This window comes from Heterodontus francisci, chromosome 42 (assembly GCF_036365525.1).
Source record: "Heterodontus francisci isolate sHetFra1 chromosome 42, sHetFra1.hap1, whole genome shotgun sequence".
Taxonomy (NCBI): Eukaryota; Metazoa; Chordata; class Chondrichthyes; order Heterodontiformes; family Heterodontidae; genus Heterodontus; species Heterodontus francisci.
In genome coordinates, this window is record NC_090412.1 from 20,381,335 (window position 1) to 20,403,240 (window position 21,906).

Below are 21,906 nucleotides of genomic sequence, written 5' to 3' on the forward strand. Positions count from 1 at the left end.
AAACCTCTATCAGGTCGCCCCTCCACCTCCGTCATTCCATTGAAAACAATCCGAGTTTATCCAACCTCTCCTCATAGCTAATGTCCTCCAGACCAGGCAACATCCTGGTAAATCTCTTCTGTACCGTCTCCAAAGCCTCCACATCCTTCTGGTAGTGTGGCGACCAGAATTGTATGCAATATTCCAAGTGTGGCCTAACTAAGGTTCTGTACAGCTGCAACATGACTTGCCAATTTCTATACTCTATGCCCCGACCGATGAAGGCAAGCATGCCGTATGCCTTTTTGACTACCTTATCCACCTGCGTTGCCACTTTCAGTGATCTGTGGACTTGTATGCCCAGATCTCTCTGCCTGTCAATACTCCTAAGGGTTCTGCCATTTACTGTATATTTCCCACCTGTATTCTTTTGGGCCTCCTTATCTCGAGAGACAATGGATACGCGCCTGGAGGTGGTCAGTGGTTTGTGAAGCAGCGCCTGGAGTGGCTATAAAGGCCAATTCTGGAGTGACAGGCTCTTCCACAGGTGCTGCAGAGAAATTTGTTTGTTGGGGCTGTTGCACAGTTGGCTCTCCCCTTGCGCCTCTGTCTTTTTTCCTGCCAACTACTAAGTCTCTTCGACTCGCCACAATTTAGCCCTGTCTTTATGGCTGCCCGCCAGCTCTGGCGAATGCTGGCAACTGACTCCCACGACTTGTGATCAATGTCACACGATTTCATGTCGCGTTTGCAGACGTCTTTATAACGGAGACATGGACGGCCGATGGGTCTGATACCAGTGGCGAGCTCGCTGTACAATGTGTCTTTGGGGATCCTGCCATCTTCCATGCGGCTCACATGGCCAAGCCATCTCAAGCGCCGCTGACTCAGTAGTGTGTGTAAGCTGGGGGTGTTGGCCGCTTCAAGGACTTCTGTGTTGGAGATATAGTCCTGCCACCTGATGCCAAGTATTCTCCGAAGGCAGCAAAGATGGAATGAATTGAGACGAATTTAGACCTTCCAAAATGCATTATCTCACATTTGTCCGGATTAAACTCCATCTGCCATTTCTCCGCCCAAGTCGCCAACCGATCTATATCCTGCTGTATCCTCTGACAATCCTCATCACTATCCGCAACTCCACCAACCTTTGTGTCGTCCGCAAACTTACCAATCAGACCAGCTACAATTTCCTCCAACTCATTTATGTATACTACAAACAGCAATGGTCCCAGCACTGATCCCTGCGGAACACCACAAGTCACATCCCTCCATTCAGAAAAGCACCCTTCCACTGCTACCCTCTGTCTTCCATGACCGAACCAGTTATGTATCCACCTTGCGAGCTGACCTCTGATCCCGTGTGACTTCACCTTTTGTACCAGTCTGCCATGAGGGACCTTGTCAAAGGCTTTACTGAAGTCCATGTAGACAACATCCACTGACCTTCCTTCATCAATCATCTTCGTCACTTCCTCAAAAAACTCGATCAAGTTAGTGAGACACGACCTCCCCTTCACAAAACCATGCTGCCTCTCGCTAATAAGTCCATTTGTTTCCCAATGGGGGTAAATCCTGTCCCAAAGAATCCTCTCCAATAATTTCCCTACCACTGACATAAGGCTCACCAGCCTGTAATTTCCTGGATTATCCTTGCTACCCTTCTTAAACAAAGGAACAACATTGGCTTTTCTCCAGTCCTTTGGGACCTCACCTGTAGCCATTGAGGATACAAATATTTCTGTCAAGGCCCCAGCAATTTCCTCCCTTGCCTCCCTCAATATTCTGAGGTAGATCGCATCAGGCCTTGGGGACTTATCTACCTTAATGTTTTTCAAGACACCCAACACCACCTCCTTTTTGATATTGACATGACCCAGACTATCTACACTGCCTTCCCTAGACTCATCATCCACCAAGTCCTTCCCTTGGGTGAATACTGATGCAAAGTACTCATTTAGTACCTCGCCCATTTCCTCCAGCTCCACGCATAGATTCCCTCCTCTGTTCTTGAGTGGGCCAACCCTTTCCCTGGCACAGAACAGAAAATGTTCAAAATATTCAGGGGAACTGGCAGGGTAGATATGGAGAATCTATTTCTGCTGATTGGGAGTCTAGGACTAAAGGAAATAGCCTAAAAATTAGAGACAGATCTTTCAGAAGTGAAGCTAGGAAAAACCTCTGCACGCAAAGGCAATTGATGCTCGATCATTTGTTAATTTTAAATCTGAGATTGATAGATTGTTTTGTGAACCGAAAGTATTAAGAGGTATGAGGCGAAGGCAACTATATGGAGTTAGGTCACAGACCAACCATGATCTCATTGAGTGGTTGGACTGGCTCTAAGTGCTAAATGGCCTCCTCCTGTTCCTGTGTTCCAAAATGGTCATTCGACTCATTGCTGTTTGTGGGATCTTGCTGGGGCAGAATGGCTGCCGTATGTATCTCCATAACAACCGTCACCCCGTTTTGAAAGCTTCTAATGATGCAAACATGCCAGCCTACAAAAACCTGGAAAAGCTGGCAATCAGCTTCAAAGGACAGAAAAGCTGGCAACTCAAAAAACAGCTTTCAGTTGGAAAGTAGTCCTGAATACAATACTAAGGCCAAGGTCACAGCTTCAAAGCAACTGAATATGTTACATTCTTCTTTATTACATTAGATTTCGGGATTACTATTAGTGTTTTGAGTTCACTTTTCACAATTCAGTTGATTTTACTGTGAAAATTAAAAACCCAACAGCATCAAATAGACATCCAGAAAGTAGTTAAAATTGGAAATATTGGAAATACACAGCAGGTTACTCAGTAACTGGGTAGAGAATAGAAAGGTTACTACATTCCGGATCTGTACTTTTCCTCAGTGAATGCACCTGAAAAGTTATAACCTGCTTTTTCAGATGCTGTCTGGCCTACTTCCCATTAACAATTGCTATAAAGCACCAGAAATAGGTCCTGCTGCACCCAAAATTTGGGATGCTTATAAATGCAGGAATCGAGGGTTGATTGGCCCTTTGCATAAGGGGGGAAGTGATGTTAATCAGCGAATGTAATTCTGTAATAGCACTAATGATCCAGGATATTCTCACGTAGCAATTTTTCAGAGTAAAACCTACATGGATCAGTTCCACGTGAATACACATGAATAGTAACTCCACTTGTACACCATAGTTACACTGAAACTTTCCAGGAAATTTCAGGTCAGGGAGTCAAGGAGATCGAATTAGAGACAATAACAGGGACAGAGAAATAGGAAATGACAGGAGATGAAATATTGACAGAGAATGACACTTCTGTTTCCAGTGTAAATATTTACATCATAGTTGCACTAGAAACTTCCTATGTAGATTTCTCAACAATATCAACAACAACTTGCATTTGTATAGCATCTTTAATGTAGTAAAGCAGCCCAAGGTGCTTTACATGCTTTTCCAAACAACTCCACTTCCCAAATTGTCATAAATTTTGCCACGTAACTATGAGCAATATCAAATCAAACTATTATAGAAAAATAAGAGCAAAATGTATGAATTTAAAATGACCCTGGTCCAATTATTCCCCCCTTCCCCTTCTCCCCCACCCTGCCCTTTAAACGTACTTCCTCTGAAGGCTGTATCACGTGTGCAATGCCATTGGAAGATTGACCAGTATGGACATAAAACTAATGGCCATGTTTATTTGTACGCTGTGACATAGACAAAGAGCGTACCCAATTTACAGCACACCTAACAGTATTGCAACGAATTAAAAATACTAAGAGTAGCCAGGACAGAATAAAAGGAGGGTGGCCTGCTTTGCAATGGCTGATTGCACTTCAGACATTGGAGTGTAGTAGTCGGGCAAGACTGCTCAACAAAGACCAACACTTCAGCCACTGGAGAACTGCATTCAAGCTCATAAGATAAAAGTTATCCAACTTTGAGGTGGGGTAGGTATAGCTTTAAAAACAAAATTGTTTGATTCAGTAGATATATCCACTGAAAATTACAGTCACGAATAGCAGTGAACATATATGAAAACTAACATTTATGCACAACACTCCGTCATGAAAAAGAAAAAGACTTGCATTTCTATAACGCCTTTCACAATCACAGGATGTCCCAAAGCACACTCCAGCCAATGAAGTACTTTTGAAGTGTAGTCACTGTTGTAATGTAGGAAACACAGCAGCCAATTTGCACACAGCAAGCTCCCACAAAACAGCAATGTAATAATGACCAGATAGTTTGGTTCTTTTTTGCAATGTTGCTTGAGGGATAAATATTGGCCAGAACACAGGGATAACCATGTCACAATTTCCCCACACAATTTATCCAAACCATTATGGAGCTGTCACTTATTGGATTAATTCTACATGCATTTAGCAGCTGCCTTTTCCATTGGATATTTCTAGGCTCCTTCGCTAAATTGATCTGATAAGAAGCATTGGCCAGAACCTGCAATGAAAGATTACTTTGTTTCTCTTTAAGGCAAATGACTATTGGAAAAGCCTTGACAAGCGCACTGACCTGCAAGATCTTTCTAAAGTTTCTACAACAAGGACTTTTCTGGCTTTTGTCCAGCTACTGAGAGAAGCAAAGAAGGTTGACATCCTGAACTTACTGAAGAAGGCAACTGACGATGAGATGTGAGTCAATGGTCCATCTTCCTTTCACGATTATAAATGTGCACATGCTTAGGATCCTATCACTTGCCCTTTGGCAGACATGCACCCATCTCATGTGAGATCATTCACCCACTCTCCTACTCCTCTCGTGCTATAGAGGCAGGGATATACCGAGGGTGGCAATAGAAGACTCCATCTTGGGGTATCAATGAAGACAAAAGCTTGGACACCGTGTTGCTTGGACACACAATAGCAACTGGAGACAATCCTCCTGTCCCTTAAACAAAAACAAAATACTGCAGAGGCTGGAAATCGGAAATAAAGAAAGAAAATGCTGGAAATGCTGAGCAGGTCTGGCAGCATCTGGAGAGAGAGAAACAGAGTTAACGTTTCAGGTCGATGACCTTTTGTCAGAAGTGGATGATGCTGGCTTTTTTAAGCAGGTGCAGAGTCAGGGAGGCAGGAAAAGAACAAAAAGAGTGAGGTCTGTGATTGGGTGATGGGCAGAAGAGTTTAAAGGACAAAAGTGATGACAAAAGGGGGTGATAATGAGGCAAATATAGAAACAAACAATGAGTCCAGAGGACTCCAGCATGGTAAAGGAAGTCTGGTAGTTAATGAAACAAACAATGAGTAAGCTGAACTTTCCCTTTCATCTCTCATTTTTGAGGGAGCAGGAGGGCAGAACTAGCCTGGGTGACGCATGTCGTGACATTGTAATCATTAGTTACAAAGATTTCCTCTGTGTGCTTTTTCTAACTAAGTTGAAGACATGTTCTTTTTGAGGGTGTTGACAATTTCATAAGATGTAACAATCAGACAAAGTCTTCATGATCACCTTTACCTGGTCAGATTTTCCCTCACTCTTGTTTTTGTGAGTCATTTACCATTGGGTAAAGCTAATTGATGGGAAATCACAGTGTGCACCTTTGTGATATGTAGTTCAGGAGTGTGGCAAAAACTGGATGTGAGGTTTTTCACCGCTGTTTCATACATATGCTGGGTTCTGTGCTTTTTCATTAAATTCCTTTTGGAACTGACTTCCTGCTTGCAAATGAAACTAAATTGAAGGTTGGTTGGAGAATTGCAATCCTTTTAAGCCTGGGGACCACGCTGCAGGGTTCTTATCATCTGCGATTTATTCCAGCTCCTTTCTGATTGACACGGCAACAGCAGCACAGACAGAATCGTGCCTGAGTGCACTTTCAGAATATCTGGACTTTGCCAAGGAGGCACAGTTCTCTCAACTGCAGACATTCGTGTATGCCAGTGCCTTTTCTTCACAACCATCCAAAGAGCTATTACACATATTGCTGGTATGTATGAGTTGAGCAACTACAGAATCAGTAATGCTGGCACAATGATGGTATAGTGGGCCTGAGCACAACAGAGTTGACTTAGCCTGATAATATGAGGACAGTGTATTTAAATAATTTTATGCCATTCGTGACACACCGGGCTGCAGGGATGGAATGTTACATGCCAGCAGCCGATAAAGGGCTGCTTCCTTGCCGGTAAAGTGTCAGTGGATTTTCCTGGGTTGGGGGAAATCTATATTAAGGCTTCTGGTAACAAAGTATTAACATCACAGAAACGGGTCATACGGCTGAATAGAGCCATGTTTATACTCCACACCAGTCTTTTCCCACCCTCTTCATCTAACCCTATCAACGTATCCTTCCATGCCTTTCTCCCTCGTGCTTATCCAGCTTCCCCTTAAGTGCATCTACATTATTTGCCTCAACTATTCCTTGTGGTAGCGAGTTCCACATTCTAACCCCACTCTGGATATCGAACTTTCTTCTGGATTCCTTTGTTGGATTTAATAGTGACTATCTTATATTTATGGCCCCTAGATCTGGTCTCAGCCACAAGTGGAAACATCTTCCCTGGTTGTTTCATGTGTAGAGACACAAATTGAAATATTTTCGGATGTCCCTAAGATGACTTGCTCACAGTTTGTGTGCAGGGTGCCAGTGCTCTTTCATGTGGGCTCGCCTCATTGGTCTCTGACATGTTCAAAGTCATCGGACTTCATGCCTCATAATATAGCTTTAGTTTAGTTTAGAGATACAGCACTGAAACAGGCCCTTCGGCCCACCGAATCTGTGCTGACCATCAACCACCCATTTATACTAATCCTACACAGACTCCTACTACATCCCCACCTGTCCCTCTATTTCCCTACCACCTACCTATACTAGGGGCAATTTTATAATGGCCAATTAACCTATCAACCTGCAAGTCTTTGGCATGTGGGAGGAAACCGGAGCACCCGGAGGAAACCCACGCAGACACAGGGAGAACTTGCAAACTCCACACAGGCAGTACCCAGAATCGAACCCGGGTCCCTGGAGCTGTGAGGCTGCGGTGCTAACCACTGCGCCACTGTGCCGCCCTATAGCAACAGGACGCTTCTCATCACATTATTGGCCCGAATATTTGTTTTAGAATTAGACCAGTAATCTACAATGCATTTCATTGCAATGTAAAGAAGGGCTTGCCATCACAGCCAATGAAGTACTTTTGAGATGTCGTCACTGTTGTAATGTAGGGAAACATGGCAGCCACCATCCCACCCAATTTTGTGCTCTACCAGCCTCCAAACCCATCGCCGGGGACAGCATAAAATTCCACTCGTGAAGTCTGCTAGTCCACTTCCCAGGCATTCTGCTATGCAGCCTCCTGGGTGACACATACCTGGGCAAACTTGGTGGTAGACATTGGTGTGTTGCATCTGGAGACCGAAGCATCCTCAAAGAGGCAGTTAGCAACTTTCGAGTAGATTCTGGTGCATGGGGGCAGCAAAATTGCAGTGTGTGCTTGGAGAGTCAATGGATATTGGCAGGAAGAGCTTCCACCAGTGCTGGGTTCACCACTGAAATTCCTGACCTGCAGATGACCTCCCAGCTCCTATTGTGAGCATGGGGCAAATCTGAGATGATAGTCCCAAACTGGCAATGAGCCAAACACAAGAAAGGGCGGCACAGTGGCGCAGTGGTTAGCACCGCAGCCTCACAGCTCCAGTGACCCGGGTTCAATTCTGGGTCCTGCCTGTGTGTGGAGTTTGCAAGTTCTGCCTGTGTCTGCGTGGGTTTTCTCCGGGTGCTCCGGTTTCCTCCCACATGCCAAAGACTTGCAGGTTTATAGGTTAATTGGCCATTATAAATTGCCCCTAGTATAGGTAGGTGTTAGGGAAATATAGGGACAGGTGGGGATGTGGTAGGAATATGGAATTAGTGTAGGATTAGTATAAATGAGTGGTTGATGGTCGGCACAGACTCGGTGGGCCGAAGGGCCTGTTTCAGTGCTGTATCTCTAAACTAAACTAAAAAAAAACCCGGCAGGTTCAGCAGATGTCAAGTCGGGCACAGGCTGGGCTGAGTGGGGAAGCTCCAAATTGTTTAAATTACATTAATAACCACATGTCTGATTCTTCAAATGGTCTAAATAAAGTCCTGTGTCCAGATACAAATAGGATTTGCTGTCATCCATGTTGGGAGAGAGGAGAGAAGAGTATGCGGAACGTTACCTCTATAAAACCTTCTCAGCCATTTTGGGCAGATGGTGATCTATGTTCTGTTTCTCTGTGAAGCTTTGTCCTGCACCATACAATTAGATCTTTGACTGGAGGAAGGAGGAGAAACTCAACTGCTAATGCAAGCAGCTCCAACACAGAGAGAGGCTCCATATGGTGGCACAGTGGTTAGCACCGCAGCCTCACAGCTCCAGCGACCCGGGTTCGATTCTGGGTACTGCCTGTGCGGAGTTTGCCGGTTCTCCCTGTGACTGCGTGGGTTTCCGCCGGGTGCTCCGGTTTCCTCCCACAGCCAAAGACTTGCAGGTTGATAGGTAAATTGGCCATTGTAAATTGCCCCTAGTGTAGGTAGGTGGTAGGAGAATGGTGGGGATGTGGTAGGGAATATGGGATTAATGTAGGATTAGTATAAATGGGTGGTTGTTGGTCGGCACAGACTCGGTGGGCTGAAGGGCCTGCTTCAGTGCTGTATCTCTATGACTATGGCAACAGATCAGGAAAGTGAATCAAAAGACAGGTTGAAGGAGATCAATATATGTGGAGGTTGAATATTCAAAGAATTTAAGAAGGTCACATCTATTGATCATTGTGAATTCCACATGTAAGATAACATCAAAGTAGCACAGGAATTATTTCTGAACCTCTGAAGTTTGGTGCATAATCAGATCAAATCACTGAGTTGTCAGATCAAGGCGATGATGCATATTGAAGTTACTCACGATATCATCAAAAGAAATATTGCATTTTGGCCCAAGAAGTAGCCCTCAAACTCTGGCGATGCTCCCAAATTTCCACTTTTTGATGGGTAGCCTCACCTGCTGGCAGTGCCTAAAGGGAGATTTAGACACCATTGCCCACAATTTTCCATCTGTTCATTGCGATTGATGAAAAATGGTGGGCAGCGAGAGCCCTGAGTTTGTGATATGCAGCATTAGTGGACAAAGCTTCCCACTCAACACACCCAAGAAAGTGAATTCTAACTTAGTGGTCAGGGCACCTGGATGTCCATTGCAGTACCCACTGTCCTGGGCTTGTAGTAATGGATTGACTTGTGGTGCTCGGTTTGCCTCCCTTCACTGGGTGAAACAAGACTTGGTGGGTCCAGCTTTGACGCCATGTTTACTGAGCCAAGTAAAGGTCAGAAACGTGTTTTGGCAAAACAACAACAACATGCATTTTTATAGCAGCTCTAAAGCAGTCAAACGTCCCAAGGCTCTTCACAGGAGCGTTATCAAACAAAACAAAATTTGACACCGACCCACGTGAGATATTGGGGCAGATGACCAAGCTTTGTCAGAGATGGGCTTTAAGGAACATCTTAACAGAGGAGAGAGCGGTAGAGAGGCTTACAGAGGGAAGCCTAGAGCCTTGAGAGGTGAAGGCACAGCCACCAGTGGTAGAGTGATGAAAATCAGGGATGCACAAAGAGAAGTGGAGATCTCTAAGGGTTCAATAGTTGCGGCCCAATTGCTGCCCTGTTCCTTTGCCAAATAAAACCATGTGGCTCTGCTGCCAAAACCATCCAGTACACCAACCATCCAGGGCGGCACAGTGGCGCAGTGGTTAGCACCGCAGCCTCACAGCTCCAGCGACCCAGGTTCAATTCTGGGTACTGCCTGTGTGGAGTTTGCAAGTTCTCCCTGTGTCTGCGTGGGTTTCCTCCGGGTGCTCTGGTTTCCTCCCACATGCCAAAGACTTGCAGGTTTATAGGTTAATTGGCCATTATAAATTGCCCCTAGTATGGGTAGGTGGTAGGGAAATATAGGGACAGGTGGGGATGTGGTAGGAATATGGAATTAGTGTAGAATTAGTATAAATGGGTGGTTGATGGTCGGCACAGACTCGGTGGGCCGACGGGCCTGTTTCAGTGCTGTATCTCTAAACTAAACTAAACTTCTCCAATGAATGGAAGTCAAATTAAGTTTTAAGCTTGAATAAATCCAAGAGTATGCCAGCGATTTGCTATAGTTTAGATCCCAGACAGGGGTAAATCTGAGCCTCTTTCAGAAATCTAGGGGTATTGGTTGTTTTTCTGCTGAAGTTTGACTGAAAGGAATCGATGAACCAAGGCAAGCGCAGTGTAGTCCCTCCGTGAGACAGGTGTTATTAAACTAAGAATGTTAATCTGATCGGTATGTTTCCCTTAAAGACTAAGCTTCAAGGTACGATTGCAAGCAGAGAAATCCGAGAGACCACCGTTTCAGTGATCGGAGCAGTGATTGGCAAGATGTGTCAGAGGAGCCTGTGTAAACTCCAGGTTAGTCGTTCCAATACTGTTGACCAATTGCTAATGTGCGGATTAATAATTTGCAAGAAAGATTTTTTTAACACATAGTGGATCAGATTGTTCTCCCATGAACATAAAACAGAGTAAAAGAAAGACTTGCATTTACATAGCACCTGTCACAACCCAAAGTGCTTTACAGCCAATGAGGTACTTCTTAAAGTGTTGAAATGTAGGAAACACAGCAACCAACTTCCACACAGCAAGCTCCCGCAAACAGCAATGTGGTAATGACCAGATAATCCACTTTAGTGATGTTGTGGGTTAAATACTGGCCCCAGAGAGAAAGTTGTTAAAATTATTCCCCTTGTGCAGTTGAGTTTTTGTTGCTGGTGTCATGAAGACCCCCACCAGCCAAGAATGAGGCATATTAATTTCATCATATGAACATTAATTTTTAAACTGTTGCTAGAGTGAAGAAATGACTTGTTTAAAGAGATCAGCAGTGGCTGGAAGAATATTTGCATACTAAGAGACAGTGCTTGGAGAGACAGAAGAATTGCTCACTGATTCAGTTAGCAGAGATTGGGCTGGCCAATGGTGATCCACATCTTGTCAGGGTAAGAGACAGCACTACAACCCCCCACCGAGAGCTTTGGAATCCACAAACACAGGAGTTTGTTGAAATAAACTTAGTCACATGATTAACCTGCTGGCCAACTTGGAGGTTTGAATTGTGCTCACAGGACAGTTTTGAACACAGACTGCAGATTTTAACTGAACCTGGAACAAAACAGCCTCTCTCCTGGCTGGCTCTCACTCACTTTCTCACAAGTCACTGAAGACACATAAACCTCGAGAGAAAAGACTCCTACATCGAAACAAGTTGAAGCGTGCACTGGGCCCCAATGAACAGCAAGACTTACCGGCAACCAAAGACTCAACATTGAACTTAAAGGATAGTAAATAACTACCAGATATTGCCTCAAACTTTTCCCCTTTATTCTTTCTATTTTTTCTGTCTCTATATGCGTGTGTGTTTATCGCGTATGCATGCTAGCGTGGTTGCGTTGCATATTCGTTAACCGAATTAGAGTTTAAGATGAATAAACTTTCACCTTTCTTGTTTAAATCTAAGAAAATCTGTCTGATTGATTTCTTTGCCTTACAATTGGAAAGCAGTGAATAAGGATTCACTGAGGGGGGAGCCAAAAACAGTGTTTTTAAAATTTAAGCTTGTTACGGTTAGTCCAGGCAAAGGCTGAGAAAGAACCCCTAGACCCCGATCTCACCAAGTCATAGCACTAGTTTGAACTTGTGGGTTCTTCTGAGGCTTGCCGGTGCTGAGCAAAACAGACCTAGCTGCACAATTAGAGAATAATGTCTTGGGAAAGATAATGAGACAGCACTGCCCATCATAGTATAACTGGAAAACAGCATAAAATGGAGTAAAAGAACGATTGGCGTTTATACATTGCCTTTTACAACCTCAGGACATCCCAAAGCACCTTACAGCTAAGGAAGTACTTTTGAAGTGTGGTTGAAGTTGTAATGTAGGGAAATATAGTTGCTAATTTTGCATTCAGTAGCTCCCACAAACAGCAATGAGGTAAATGATCATAAAATTGTTTTAGAGATGCTCTTTGAGGGATAACTGATGGCCAGGAAATTGGGAGGGCGCCCCGCTTCTCTTCTGATAGTGCTGTGGGATCTTTTACATCCACTTGAGAGGGCTTCTGTTTGACATCGCATCCAAAAAACAGTACCTCAAACAGTGCAGTACTCCCTCGGTGTCAGCCTCGCTGATATACTCAAGTCTCGGGAGTGGGCCCTTGAATCCTTGACATTGCGACTCAAGTGAGAGTGTCCCTGAAATGGAATCAAAATGATTTTCAAATTGATGGGGTTTGATTCAAAATGTGGTTTGCTCATAAGACTCTTTTTCAGTGGCCCTCAAATACAGCCCACTCATCCCTATCCCAGCTCGGCATGTCCTCTCCACATGATCTTATTCCACTGGGAGATTGAGGTAAGCTGATCACAGTGTTCTGCTGTGGTTCAGTGGGTAGCATCCTTGCCTCTGCATCAGAGGATCATGTGTTCAAGTCCCATTCTAGAGACCTGACCACCAAATGTAGGGTAACGTTCTAATAAAATACCATGGGCACACTAAACTGTCGGTGCTGTCTTTCGGATGAGACATTAAACTGAGGCCCCGTCTGCTCCCTCAGGTGGATGTAGAAGATCCCGTGGTATTGTTTTGAAGAAGAGCAGGGGAGTTATTCCTGGTGTCCTGGCCAATATGTATCCCTCAACCAACATCAATTTAAAAAAAAACAGATTATCTGGTCATTATCATTGCTCATTGCTGTTTATGGGACATTGCTGTGTACAAATTGGTTGCCGTGTTTCCTACAACAGTGACGACATTTCCTGAAGTTGTGAAAGGTATGATCTAAATGTTAGTCTTTTTTTAAATTCAGAAAGTCAAATCTTGATCTTACTGAGTTCCCTATCTCAGTTGGGTGGCCAGGGGTGGGGGCGGGTGGAGTTGCGGGAAAGAGAGATAGGATGACACAAGTACTAAACTATACCTCGGGCTACTGACAAGAAAAATCCCATTCCTGAACACTATCCAGTGACTCCTGCAGGAAAGTACGAGCACTGAAGCTTCATATTCTCACATCTTGGCTTTGATGGGTCATCAGCCAAATAATCTGCCAACAGTCTCGGTCCAGACATGAGGAAAAACATTCTTATACAGCGAGTGGTTGGGATCTGGAATGCTCTGCCTGAGATTGTGGTGGAAGCAGATGCAATCCTGACTTTCAAAAGGGAATTGGATAATTATCTGAAGAGGGAACATTTGTAGGGCTACAGGGAAAAGGGTGGGGGAGTGGGACTAGCTGAGTTGCTCTTGTAGCGAGCTGGCGCAGACACAGTGGGCCGAATGGCCTCCTTCTGTGCTGTAACGATTCTGCAATTCTACAGGATCACACAGGAAGAGTGATCACTTGGATAAGGTACCAGAGGGTGGCAGAACTCAGCTCCTTTTTTGGAGAGGGAGCCTGTGCGTGAGGGGGCAGGTGGGTGGGAAGGGGAGGTGGAAACATTCGGAATGTGAAGCTAGGGATGAGCAGTTACAATGTCAGACCATCCCATAACTCTACTGTATGTTTCTCATTGTTCGCAGGAAGTTGAGGTTGCAAAGAAAGTGATCTTGGATGGGCTGAATGTGGCTAAAGAAGAGGCAGATGTAAAGATGTACCTTCTAGCCCTCAAGAATGCACTTCTTCCGGAAACCATCCCACTTCTGTTACAGTACACTGAAGGGCAGACAAGCTCTGTAGCAGCTATTGCAGTAACTGTACTGCAGCGATTCCCAGGTGTCTATATCACCCAAGAGGTAAAGTCACACACAATGGGGTCTTGACTTTTGGACAACCAACGCCATTGGTCAGCTACCTGTTCCACAGGTGAGGTTTGGGTGTCAAACAGGCCTCCCCCGATGCAGCTCGCCAGATCGAGCTCATCTGCTGAAATCCTCGTCCGTGCCTTAGTTACCTCCAGACTGGACTATTCCAATGCTTTCCTGATGGGCCTTCCATCTTCCACCCTCCATAGACTTGAGCTCGTTCAAAAGGCTGCTGCTCGTACCCTGACTCACACCAAGTCTGTTCACCCATCGCCCCTGTGCTCACTGATCGACATTGGCTCCCGGCTAAGCAATGCCTCAATTTTAAAATTCTCATCCTTGTTTTCAAATCCATCTGTGGCCTCACCCCTCTCTATCGCTGTAACATCCTCCTGTCCTAAAACCCTCCGAGATACCTGCATTCTTCCTATTCTGGCCTCTTGCACATCCCTGATTTTAATCGCTCCTTTGGTGGCCGCACCTTCAGCTGCTAAGACCCTAAGCTCTGGAATTCTCTCCCGAAACCTCTCCACACCTCTCCTATACGCAGCTCCATAAAACCTACCTCTTTGCCCAAGCTCTTGGTTGATAATGCCCAGCTGAAGTGCCTTGGACATTCTACTACATTACAGATGATATATAAATACGATGCTGTTGCTGAAGCCTCAAAATGGTCCGGGTTGGCCGCAAGCAAGGTCATTTATGTGGGAGGGGCTGCTTGCAATCATGGCAGGTGGCAGCCCGAGGATAGCAGGGGCTTTGTGGGCCCTGTCAGGGAACTCCTCCTAAGGGTCCATGAAAATAATTCCACACCTCCCATTTGTTGGGTTTCTTTGCTTCCATCGTCGATGGAGTGTGCACTGTGCAGACTCCGACCAGTTCCGACATAAAATGGCAATCAGGGTCCTGGTTACGTCAAAGGACCCTGATTTCCATCACCTGAAACAGGCAGCTGCTCTGGATGCCCGATGGTAGGACCCTTTCAAAATGGGTGCCAGTCACATCGCTGGTGGCGACAGGGCGGGAAGGCAACTGACCCCATTTTGAGGGCATTAACGGCTGACGAGGGCGAACCCCAATGGCTCAATTATTTTCAACCGTTTTGTTGAGGTAGAAATTATGAAAAAGGCTTAATTGTATTCTAATTGATTAATTAATCATATCTGAGGCAAGAGACATGGAAGCACAGCATATCCCATGACAAATCCCACAAATTTCTACATTTACCAAATGTTTTGCTGCCCAAGTAGTGAAATGTTGCAGGAAAAGTCTAGGCGGCTGGTTTCAGAGCAGCTCAGTGACTTAACAAGAAACACTTGTCCCCGTTATATAATTTCTGGAGAGTTGTAACATTTGCCTTTGTTTTCCAATTGTTATTTTAATGCCATGTGCAACCAATTTAAAATAATTCAGTCAGAAAATTCAAGTTTTTATGTACTGATAATTCACAATTAAGGGTGTGGAATATGCTGGAGGAGATTAGTAATGCTTCATTTAGGATTGGGGTTTGGCATTGTCTGTATTTCTTTCATACTCCAATTCCTGCTCCCTACGCAATCTTATTAATTGTTGTCGAGCTCCTTTAACACACTCACCATCACTACAATTGTAATAATATTTTCTAAATGTTTTCTGTTAGCTCAAAAAAAACTTGCAAAGGATGAATGGTTTGCAGAAAGTGAAAGACCAAAGGCCATTTCTAGTACAAGCTTCTAAATAATTCCCGCAGACTCATTGTGGTAAAGCTATCAGCAGCCTGACACCAAATGAATGGAAGCACAATTACATTCAATATCAGCTTGATGAAACTGGAGTTATAGCGAGCATTGTGATTCCAATACACTCCTGACTGGCCTACCACCTTTCACCCTCAGTTAAATTGAGCTCACTGTAAACTCTGCTGCATGTATATCCTATTGCACACCAAGTCCCATTCACTCATCCCCCTATCTCCTGGTCTGGCAATGCTTTGATTTAAGAATTCTCATTCTGGTATTCACATCCCTCCATAGCCTCATTCCTGTCTATCTCTAACTTCCTCCAGCCCTCCGAGATCTCTCCTTTCCTCCAAGGATGGCCTCTTGAGTTTCCCAATTTTCTTCACTGCACATTGGTGGCTGTGCCTTCACCTGCCTAGGCCCTAAGCTCTGGAATTCCCTCCCTAAACCTCTTCACCTCTATATTTCTCTCTCCTCCTTCAAGTTAATCCTTAAAGCTGTTTCTTTGACCAAGCTTTTGCTTACCTGTCCTAATATCTCTCTATGTTGTTTAATGTCAAATTTTGTCTAATAATAATCCGGCGAAGTGCCATGGTATGATTTTAGAACGTTAAGGGTGCTATATGAATGTAAGTTGTTTTTGTTGTTGTATATGTGATTGCAGTCACCCTGTAACCCGATGTGGGTGGGAGGTGCATCCTTCCTGTGTTGTGCAAGTGGCACAATGATGAACTGATTGATGTCCCCTCAGTCAAAGTTTTGAGGGTCGCGTATAAAAAGTAACTTTATGACTTTGTACCTCTGGCAGGGAGCCTCGCCTCCTTGCCCATGGGAAATGTTGCCCCGAGGGAGCCTTGCCCCCAGGGAGCCTCACTCAGGTCGGATCACTCACAGGGAGTGTTACTCATAGTGAGAGTGTAATGGAAATTTGGGAATGTGCAGCACATGACTTTCCAACCATTTAAATCAACAGGATGAAACATGTGCCACATGCCTCTGAATTTCCGATGTGTGCCAGGCGGAGCTCCCTGCTGGGAGTGCCGAGTCCGATACTTAAACCTGTAAAGTTTACATCATTGCTCCATTTGCAATCCATCCACCAGTGAGCCAGGAGCACTAAAAACAGCCCCTTCCAAACCTGTAAACCTGAAAAATCAAAGAAGAACAAACCAGCAAGTAGGAAATGTGAGAATAAATGGGACAAAGGTAGCCCGGGCTTCGAGGGCCAAATTGCTTGTGGCAGAGTGAGGAGAGGAGTGCGCTCAAGGACGGAATGCTAGACACCCATACACCAAACAAGCTTAGTGACAACACTGAATAATGAACTGTGTAAGTTGGTGATATACACTGCATTACTGATGACCTGTTACATCTATAAAAATATTACTTATTCACAATTAGGTGAAGAAGCAGATGAACAGGATTTTTCACCAGAGCAGGAATCACTATGGGACAATGGTGCGACTGGCTGCACTCGATGTGATTCTCAATAACCACCCTTCAGCTATGGAATTGAAAAATATCTTGCTGTCTGTTGGAGAAATAGAATCGGAACCGTCAAAGTATATCGCAGCAAAACTACAGAATATTCTGCGCTCTGACTATCATCCGGCAAGGTGAGAGCAGAGTTACAGTAACTTGGAAACTCTTGTTCCTCTGACAGTCATAGGTCAATGAGATCTTTTGGGAAAAGATTCCTCCACTGGTTTATACACCAGCTTGCTGGTTTCAGACTGTGGGCTAAAGTGTGCGAATTCCCTCTCAAACATTGGGCAAATCATTGACAACAGGCAGCACTAAATCCCCCAAATCAGCTGTGACTGCATTTAGGACCCGGTTAAGCATCCGGACTACATTGATTTAGATAGAATTTACAGGATGGAAACAGACCATTTGACCCAACTGGTCAGTTCTGGTGTTTATGTTCCGCATGAGCTCCCTCCCACCCTGCTTCGTCTCGCCCTACAGAATATCCTTCCGTTCCTTACTCCCTCATGTGTCTAACTAGCTTCCACTTAAATGCATCTGAGCTATTCGCCTCAGCTACTCCGCCTGCAAACCCACTGCGGGGAAGAGCACATAATCAGGCACGGTTGGGGGAGGGTACGTGCCACCTTCCCGCCTATGCCGAAATTAAGTCCAGGGTGTGAAGGCGTGTGAATGGCCTTCCTGCCCTGCTGCCAATTGAGGCCCTTAAGTGGGCAATTAATGCATGGCAAGAAAAACTGTGAGGGCTGCTTGCTGGCTCCAGGGTGGAGGGATGGGATGGGGTGAGTTCCCTCATTAGAAGGCACAATCCCTGAACGAGGGACTTGGCATTGGGAAGGGCCTGCTGAGAGCCACCCACCTGCCCTTGCTGCTGTGCCCCCTACGCCTCCTCCCCCATGACCCCCACCCCACGAGACCCCTCCCACCCTGACCTACCTGTGTCCTGGGTCCAGCGTTGCTCCTAGGCCTCGGATGGGTGCTCCGCCGGCAGCATTGAAAGACCTGCTGGCCTGTGATTGGCTGGCTGCTCTCAGAGGGCGGGACTTCCGTTGCCGGGGTCCTTTATCCCGTGGAAGGCCTGCCACTGTCCAGTTAAGTGTCTAATTGGCACTTGATTCAACAGGCCTCCCACAGAAGGTGTGACACAGGGTTCTCGGCGGTGCTTTTGCCAGACATCAAGACCCCCGTTGGCTGCCTCCTTGTGGCAGTGAGTTCCACATTCTCTCCACTCTCTGGGTAAAGATGTTTCTCCTGAATTCCCTATTGGATTTATTGGCGTCTCTCTTATATTTATATCCCTTCATTTTGGAATTCCTCTCCCAACAACCCCCCCACGCCCCCCCGCCCCCCCGTCAAATCTACCTTTCAGACCGCTTGATAATTTTAAAGACTTCTGTTAGGTGACCCCTCAGCCTTTTCTTTTCTAGAGAAAAGAGTCTTAGCCTGGTCAACCTTTATAAGTGTCGCCTCAGTTCTGGTATCATCTGGCAAGAAAAGAAGTGCTTTCTGCAGGAACGCCTCTGAGTCAATCCTGTGCATCAGCATCGTTCCATTATGGTCCTAATTTACCTCATAGCCTGAAGGTGATTGATTTGCAGAGCTGCATTTAGATAGCCCAGGAAAGAGTTTGTAGTATAAAAGCAAAATACTGCAGGTACTACAAACTCTTTAACAAAAACAAGAAATGCTGGATTCACTCAGCAGGTCTAGCAGCATCTGTGGAAAGAGAAGCAGAGTTAACGTTTCGGGTCAGTGACCCTTCTTCAGAACTCCGAAGAAGGGTCACTGACCCGAAACGTTAACTCTGCTTCTCTTTCCACAGATGCTGCCAGACCTGCTGAGTGAATCCAGCATTTCTTGTTTTTGTTAAAGAGTTTGTAGTACCTGCAGCAGATTGGATAGCTACCAAAGAAAGGGTCCTCTGCCAGCGTTGGTAGGGGGATGTCAGTAAGTTTTTATTTGTTCATGCAATTGGTTGTGCGGAGCCCATCCATCAGGATTCACTAGTTAAAATGTCTCCACTGCTTTGCCCCAACAGCAAGTCACATCCTCAAACTTAGAATAAACACTTTTGAAGCAGTTTTTATTTTCCACATTATCCATCCTCTTGACCCCTATGAAGCTCTCAAATATGCACTCTGTACATTTTCATCGTTCGAGCTGTGCAGAGGCCACCAGTTAAAGTCGTTGAGGAAGATAATTTCATGCCATTAGCCTGGTCTGTGGGAAAATAATATGTTGCATGCTGAGTTGTAGTTCTATTTTTGTCCCAAATTCTTGTTGAATTATGTTCCCTGTAGTTGCACTTACAGTCAGTATTGAGAATTATAGAAAAACCTCTTAAACCTTACATAAAACCTTTCACTTCTATTTTTTGTAGCAAAGTAATCCGCCAAGTCCTGAAAGACCCAATGATATATAATTACAATCGACTGTCCAGAACTGGGAGTTCTTCATCTTCTTCAGGATATTTAGCAGGTAAAAGAGACACAATCTGCAAAGTAACATTTCGTTATTTTTGGTTATAAAATATTACAACATTTAAAATTGAGCTATTGGATTACATTTTTTTTCTGCATATATAATCACTTAAATATTACCTGTTTAAAGAAATCTGTTTCAATTTAATTGCTTTCTTTATAAGTTACCACAGATATGGTGTCCTCATACAACATGGATTTACTCTTTGGAGACACTGGAATCTTACAGCAGAGTAATTCCAATTTCTTTGTATTTACCCGGGAGAATAAACTTCATGCAATTCAGGTCTGTTCATTTCTTCTCGTGTTGCTCTTAAATAATTGTTTTAAATAATGTGTATATTTAGATTTTAGTTACATTTGTGGAAATTCCTGTTGGAGTCTTTCTGCACGGGATCACGTCTTTGATTAAGATTGTTTACTGTCAGCATTCTGGCCGCCCACAATGTGAGCCTAATCCTTCATCTTTGCACGGTGAAAATCTTGGCGTTCCCACCGGGAACTTCCTTGGGTTTCTCCGCCATAATGTCAGCAGAAACCCTCTCTACATTGCTTACAGCTCATTTCTGATCATCGTCCTCTGAAGTTACAGCCGCTGATTAGGAGGTTGCTGCACCTTTACCTACACCATTATAACAATGAGTCTGTTCAAAGAGTAGGCTGACCCACCACTGTCTCGATGTTTCCCCAGTGTCACCACCTCAAGAACTAATCAAGAAAAGCCCTTACATAAAACAGGAGATTGATGTCCATGACAACCATTCTACTTGTTGTGGTGACACAGTAGTTTCTGCCAGATAGATTCTGTACAGGCTACAGGAGTCTTGGATAGTGACAATTTCACATAGTAGATGCTCCAGCTTCATATTAAGTGTTCAGCATGTTTTCTCATACCAGTCCTGGCTTTCTCAGAACTTGAACTGGTTCCAGCTCTGATTTGACATGGTGCAGTTGTCACTGTTATTTATTACATACACTTCTTCACATCTGGAACAGGTATCAATTGAAGCCCAAGGTCTGGACTCATTCTTCAGAGAAAGTTCTCAGGAGGTTCAGAATGATGATGATGAAGTCATGGCTGGTATGTCCGTGATCCTCTTTGATGTCCAATTCCCTCCTGTAGTGTTCTTCCAAGGGTACAGTGACCTAATGGAAAAGCTCTGGTCCATCACTGAAGAGCCTACAAGCATTATAAAAGGATCCATCTTACTTATTGACCATCCACAGGTAATGAAGTCCAATAAACTTCGTTATTACAAACTAGATTAATACAAACGCATATAAACTTTTCCATTGATCTACAGTAGTCAATAGCAACAGTCAAATAAGATGATTGCAATCAAAATTATTACTTTGCCAGTCCCTACAAGTTTGCATTAATAATGTGGTATGCCCATAGCAACAGTATGTGACAATGCTCAATGAAGCCAAGATAATAGAAAAAAAAATGACAAAGAAAAATAATTGTATTTATGCAGAGAAATATAGGTTTTATAGATGTTATATCATGCACACAACATAAATGACATCCAGTATGAGAATATTGTAATTTAAGTTTTGATATTTTAATGTACCATTCTGTCCTGGTTTTACTTTACCTCTTCGTTTTAAATAATTAATACCTTTTAGTTATCCTGGATGGAACCAGTCCTTTCTCTACTGTAAGCTGTTGGAAAGAAAGAATTTGTAATAATGAAGCACGTTAGCACATTCTTAGAATGTCCTAAATCTCTTTCCATAATGAAATGCAGACACTGTTATGAGGGAAAATATGGGAGATAATTTGTGGACAGCAAGACCCCTCTAACAGCAAATGAATGAACGGTTTTGGTGGTGTTGTTTGAGGGAGGAACGTTGGCCAGGACCCTGGGAGAACTCCCTGCTCCTCGTCCAACAGACAACAGAATCTTCCACATCCACCGGGCCTTAGTTTAAAGTCTCATCTCAAAGACGTCACATCTGACAATGCAGCAATTCCTCATTACTGCAGTGAAATGTCAGCACAAAGCCCACGGTGGGGTGCGAGTCCATTAGCAATCGTTTCCTAAATGTCTGTGAATGTAAAGTATAGTTAACTATGGGGAATCGCACGAACATTTTCTACTTGCAATATAAATTTATGGAATTCAAGTGGATGGGATTGAGAAGCAAAAAGAAAAAATGCTGGAAACACAGCTGTTTAGTCATATGTTTGTAGAGAACAGACAAGTTAGTGTTTTGAGTACGGCCCCGTATTCGAAACTCAAAAATAAGAGGCAGATTGGGATATTATAATCAGAATCAGCAGGTGGGAAAAATATTTATAAAACACAGAGAAATCATGAATGGAATCATGTTACAGATCATTTCAGTCAAGTAATGGACAGCAAAGTCTGTATGACAAAGGCTGTGAGGCCTGAGGAATTAGGAAATAAATGAAAAATGTGGGGACGAGGTGTGAAATTAAAACAGGTTTGAAA

The 21,906-nt window shown here is 44.2% G+C and overlaps 1 protein-coding gene across 1 annotated transcript in view; it reads left to right on the forward strand.

Annotated features, from left to right (window-relative positions):
* LOC137355505 (microsomal triglyceride transfer protein large subunit-like) overlaps positions 1–21,906 on the forward strand; it is a 93,464-nt gene that overhangs the window by 58,188 nt on the left and 13,370 nt on the right. The window contains exons 8-15 of the mRNA XM_068020726.1: positions 4,448–4,605; positions 5,732–5,900; positions 10,272–10,379; positions 13,540–13,752; positions 16,881–17,095; positions 19,348–19,445; positions 19,612–19,733; positions 20,444–20,674. Coding sequence (XP_067876827.1) covers positions 4,448–4,605; positions 5,732–5,900; positions 10,272–10,379; positions 13,540–13,752; positions 16,881–17,095; positions 19,348–19,445; positions 19,612–19,733; positions 20,444–20,674 — 1,314 coding nt within the window. The remainder of the gene's footprint in view (positions 1–4,447; positions 4,606–5,731; positions 5,901–10,271; positions 10,380–13,539; positions 13,753–16,880; positions 17,096–19,347; positions 19,446–19,611; positions 19,734–20,443; positions 20,675–21,906) is intronic.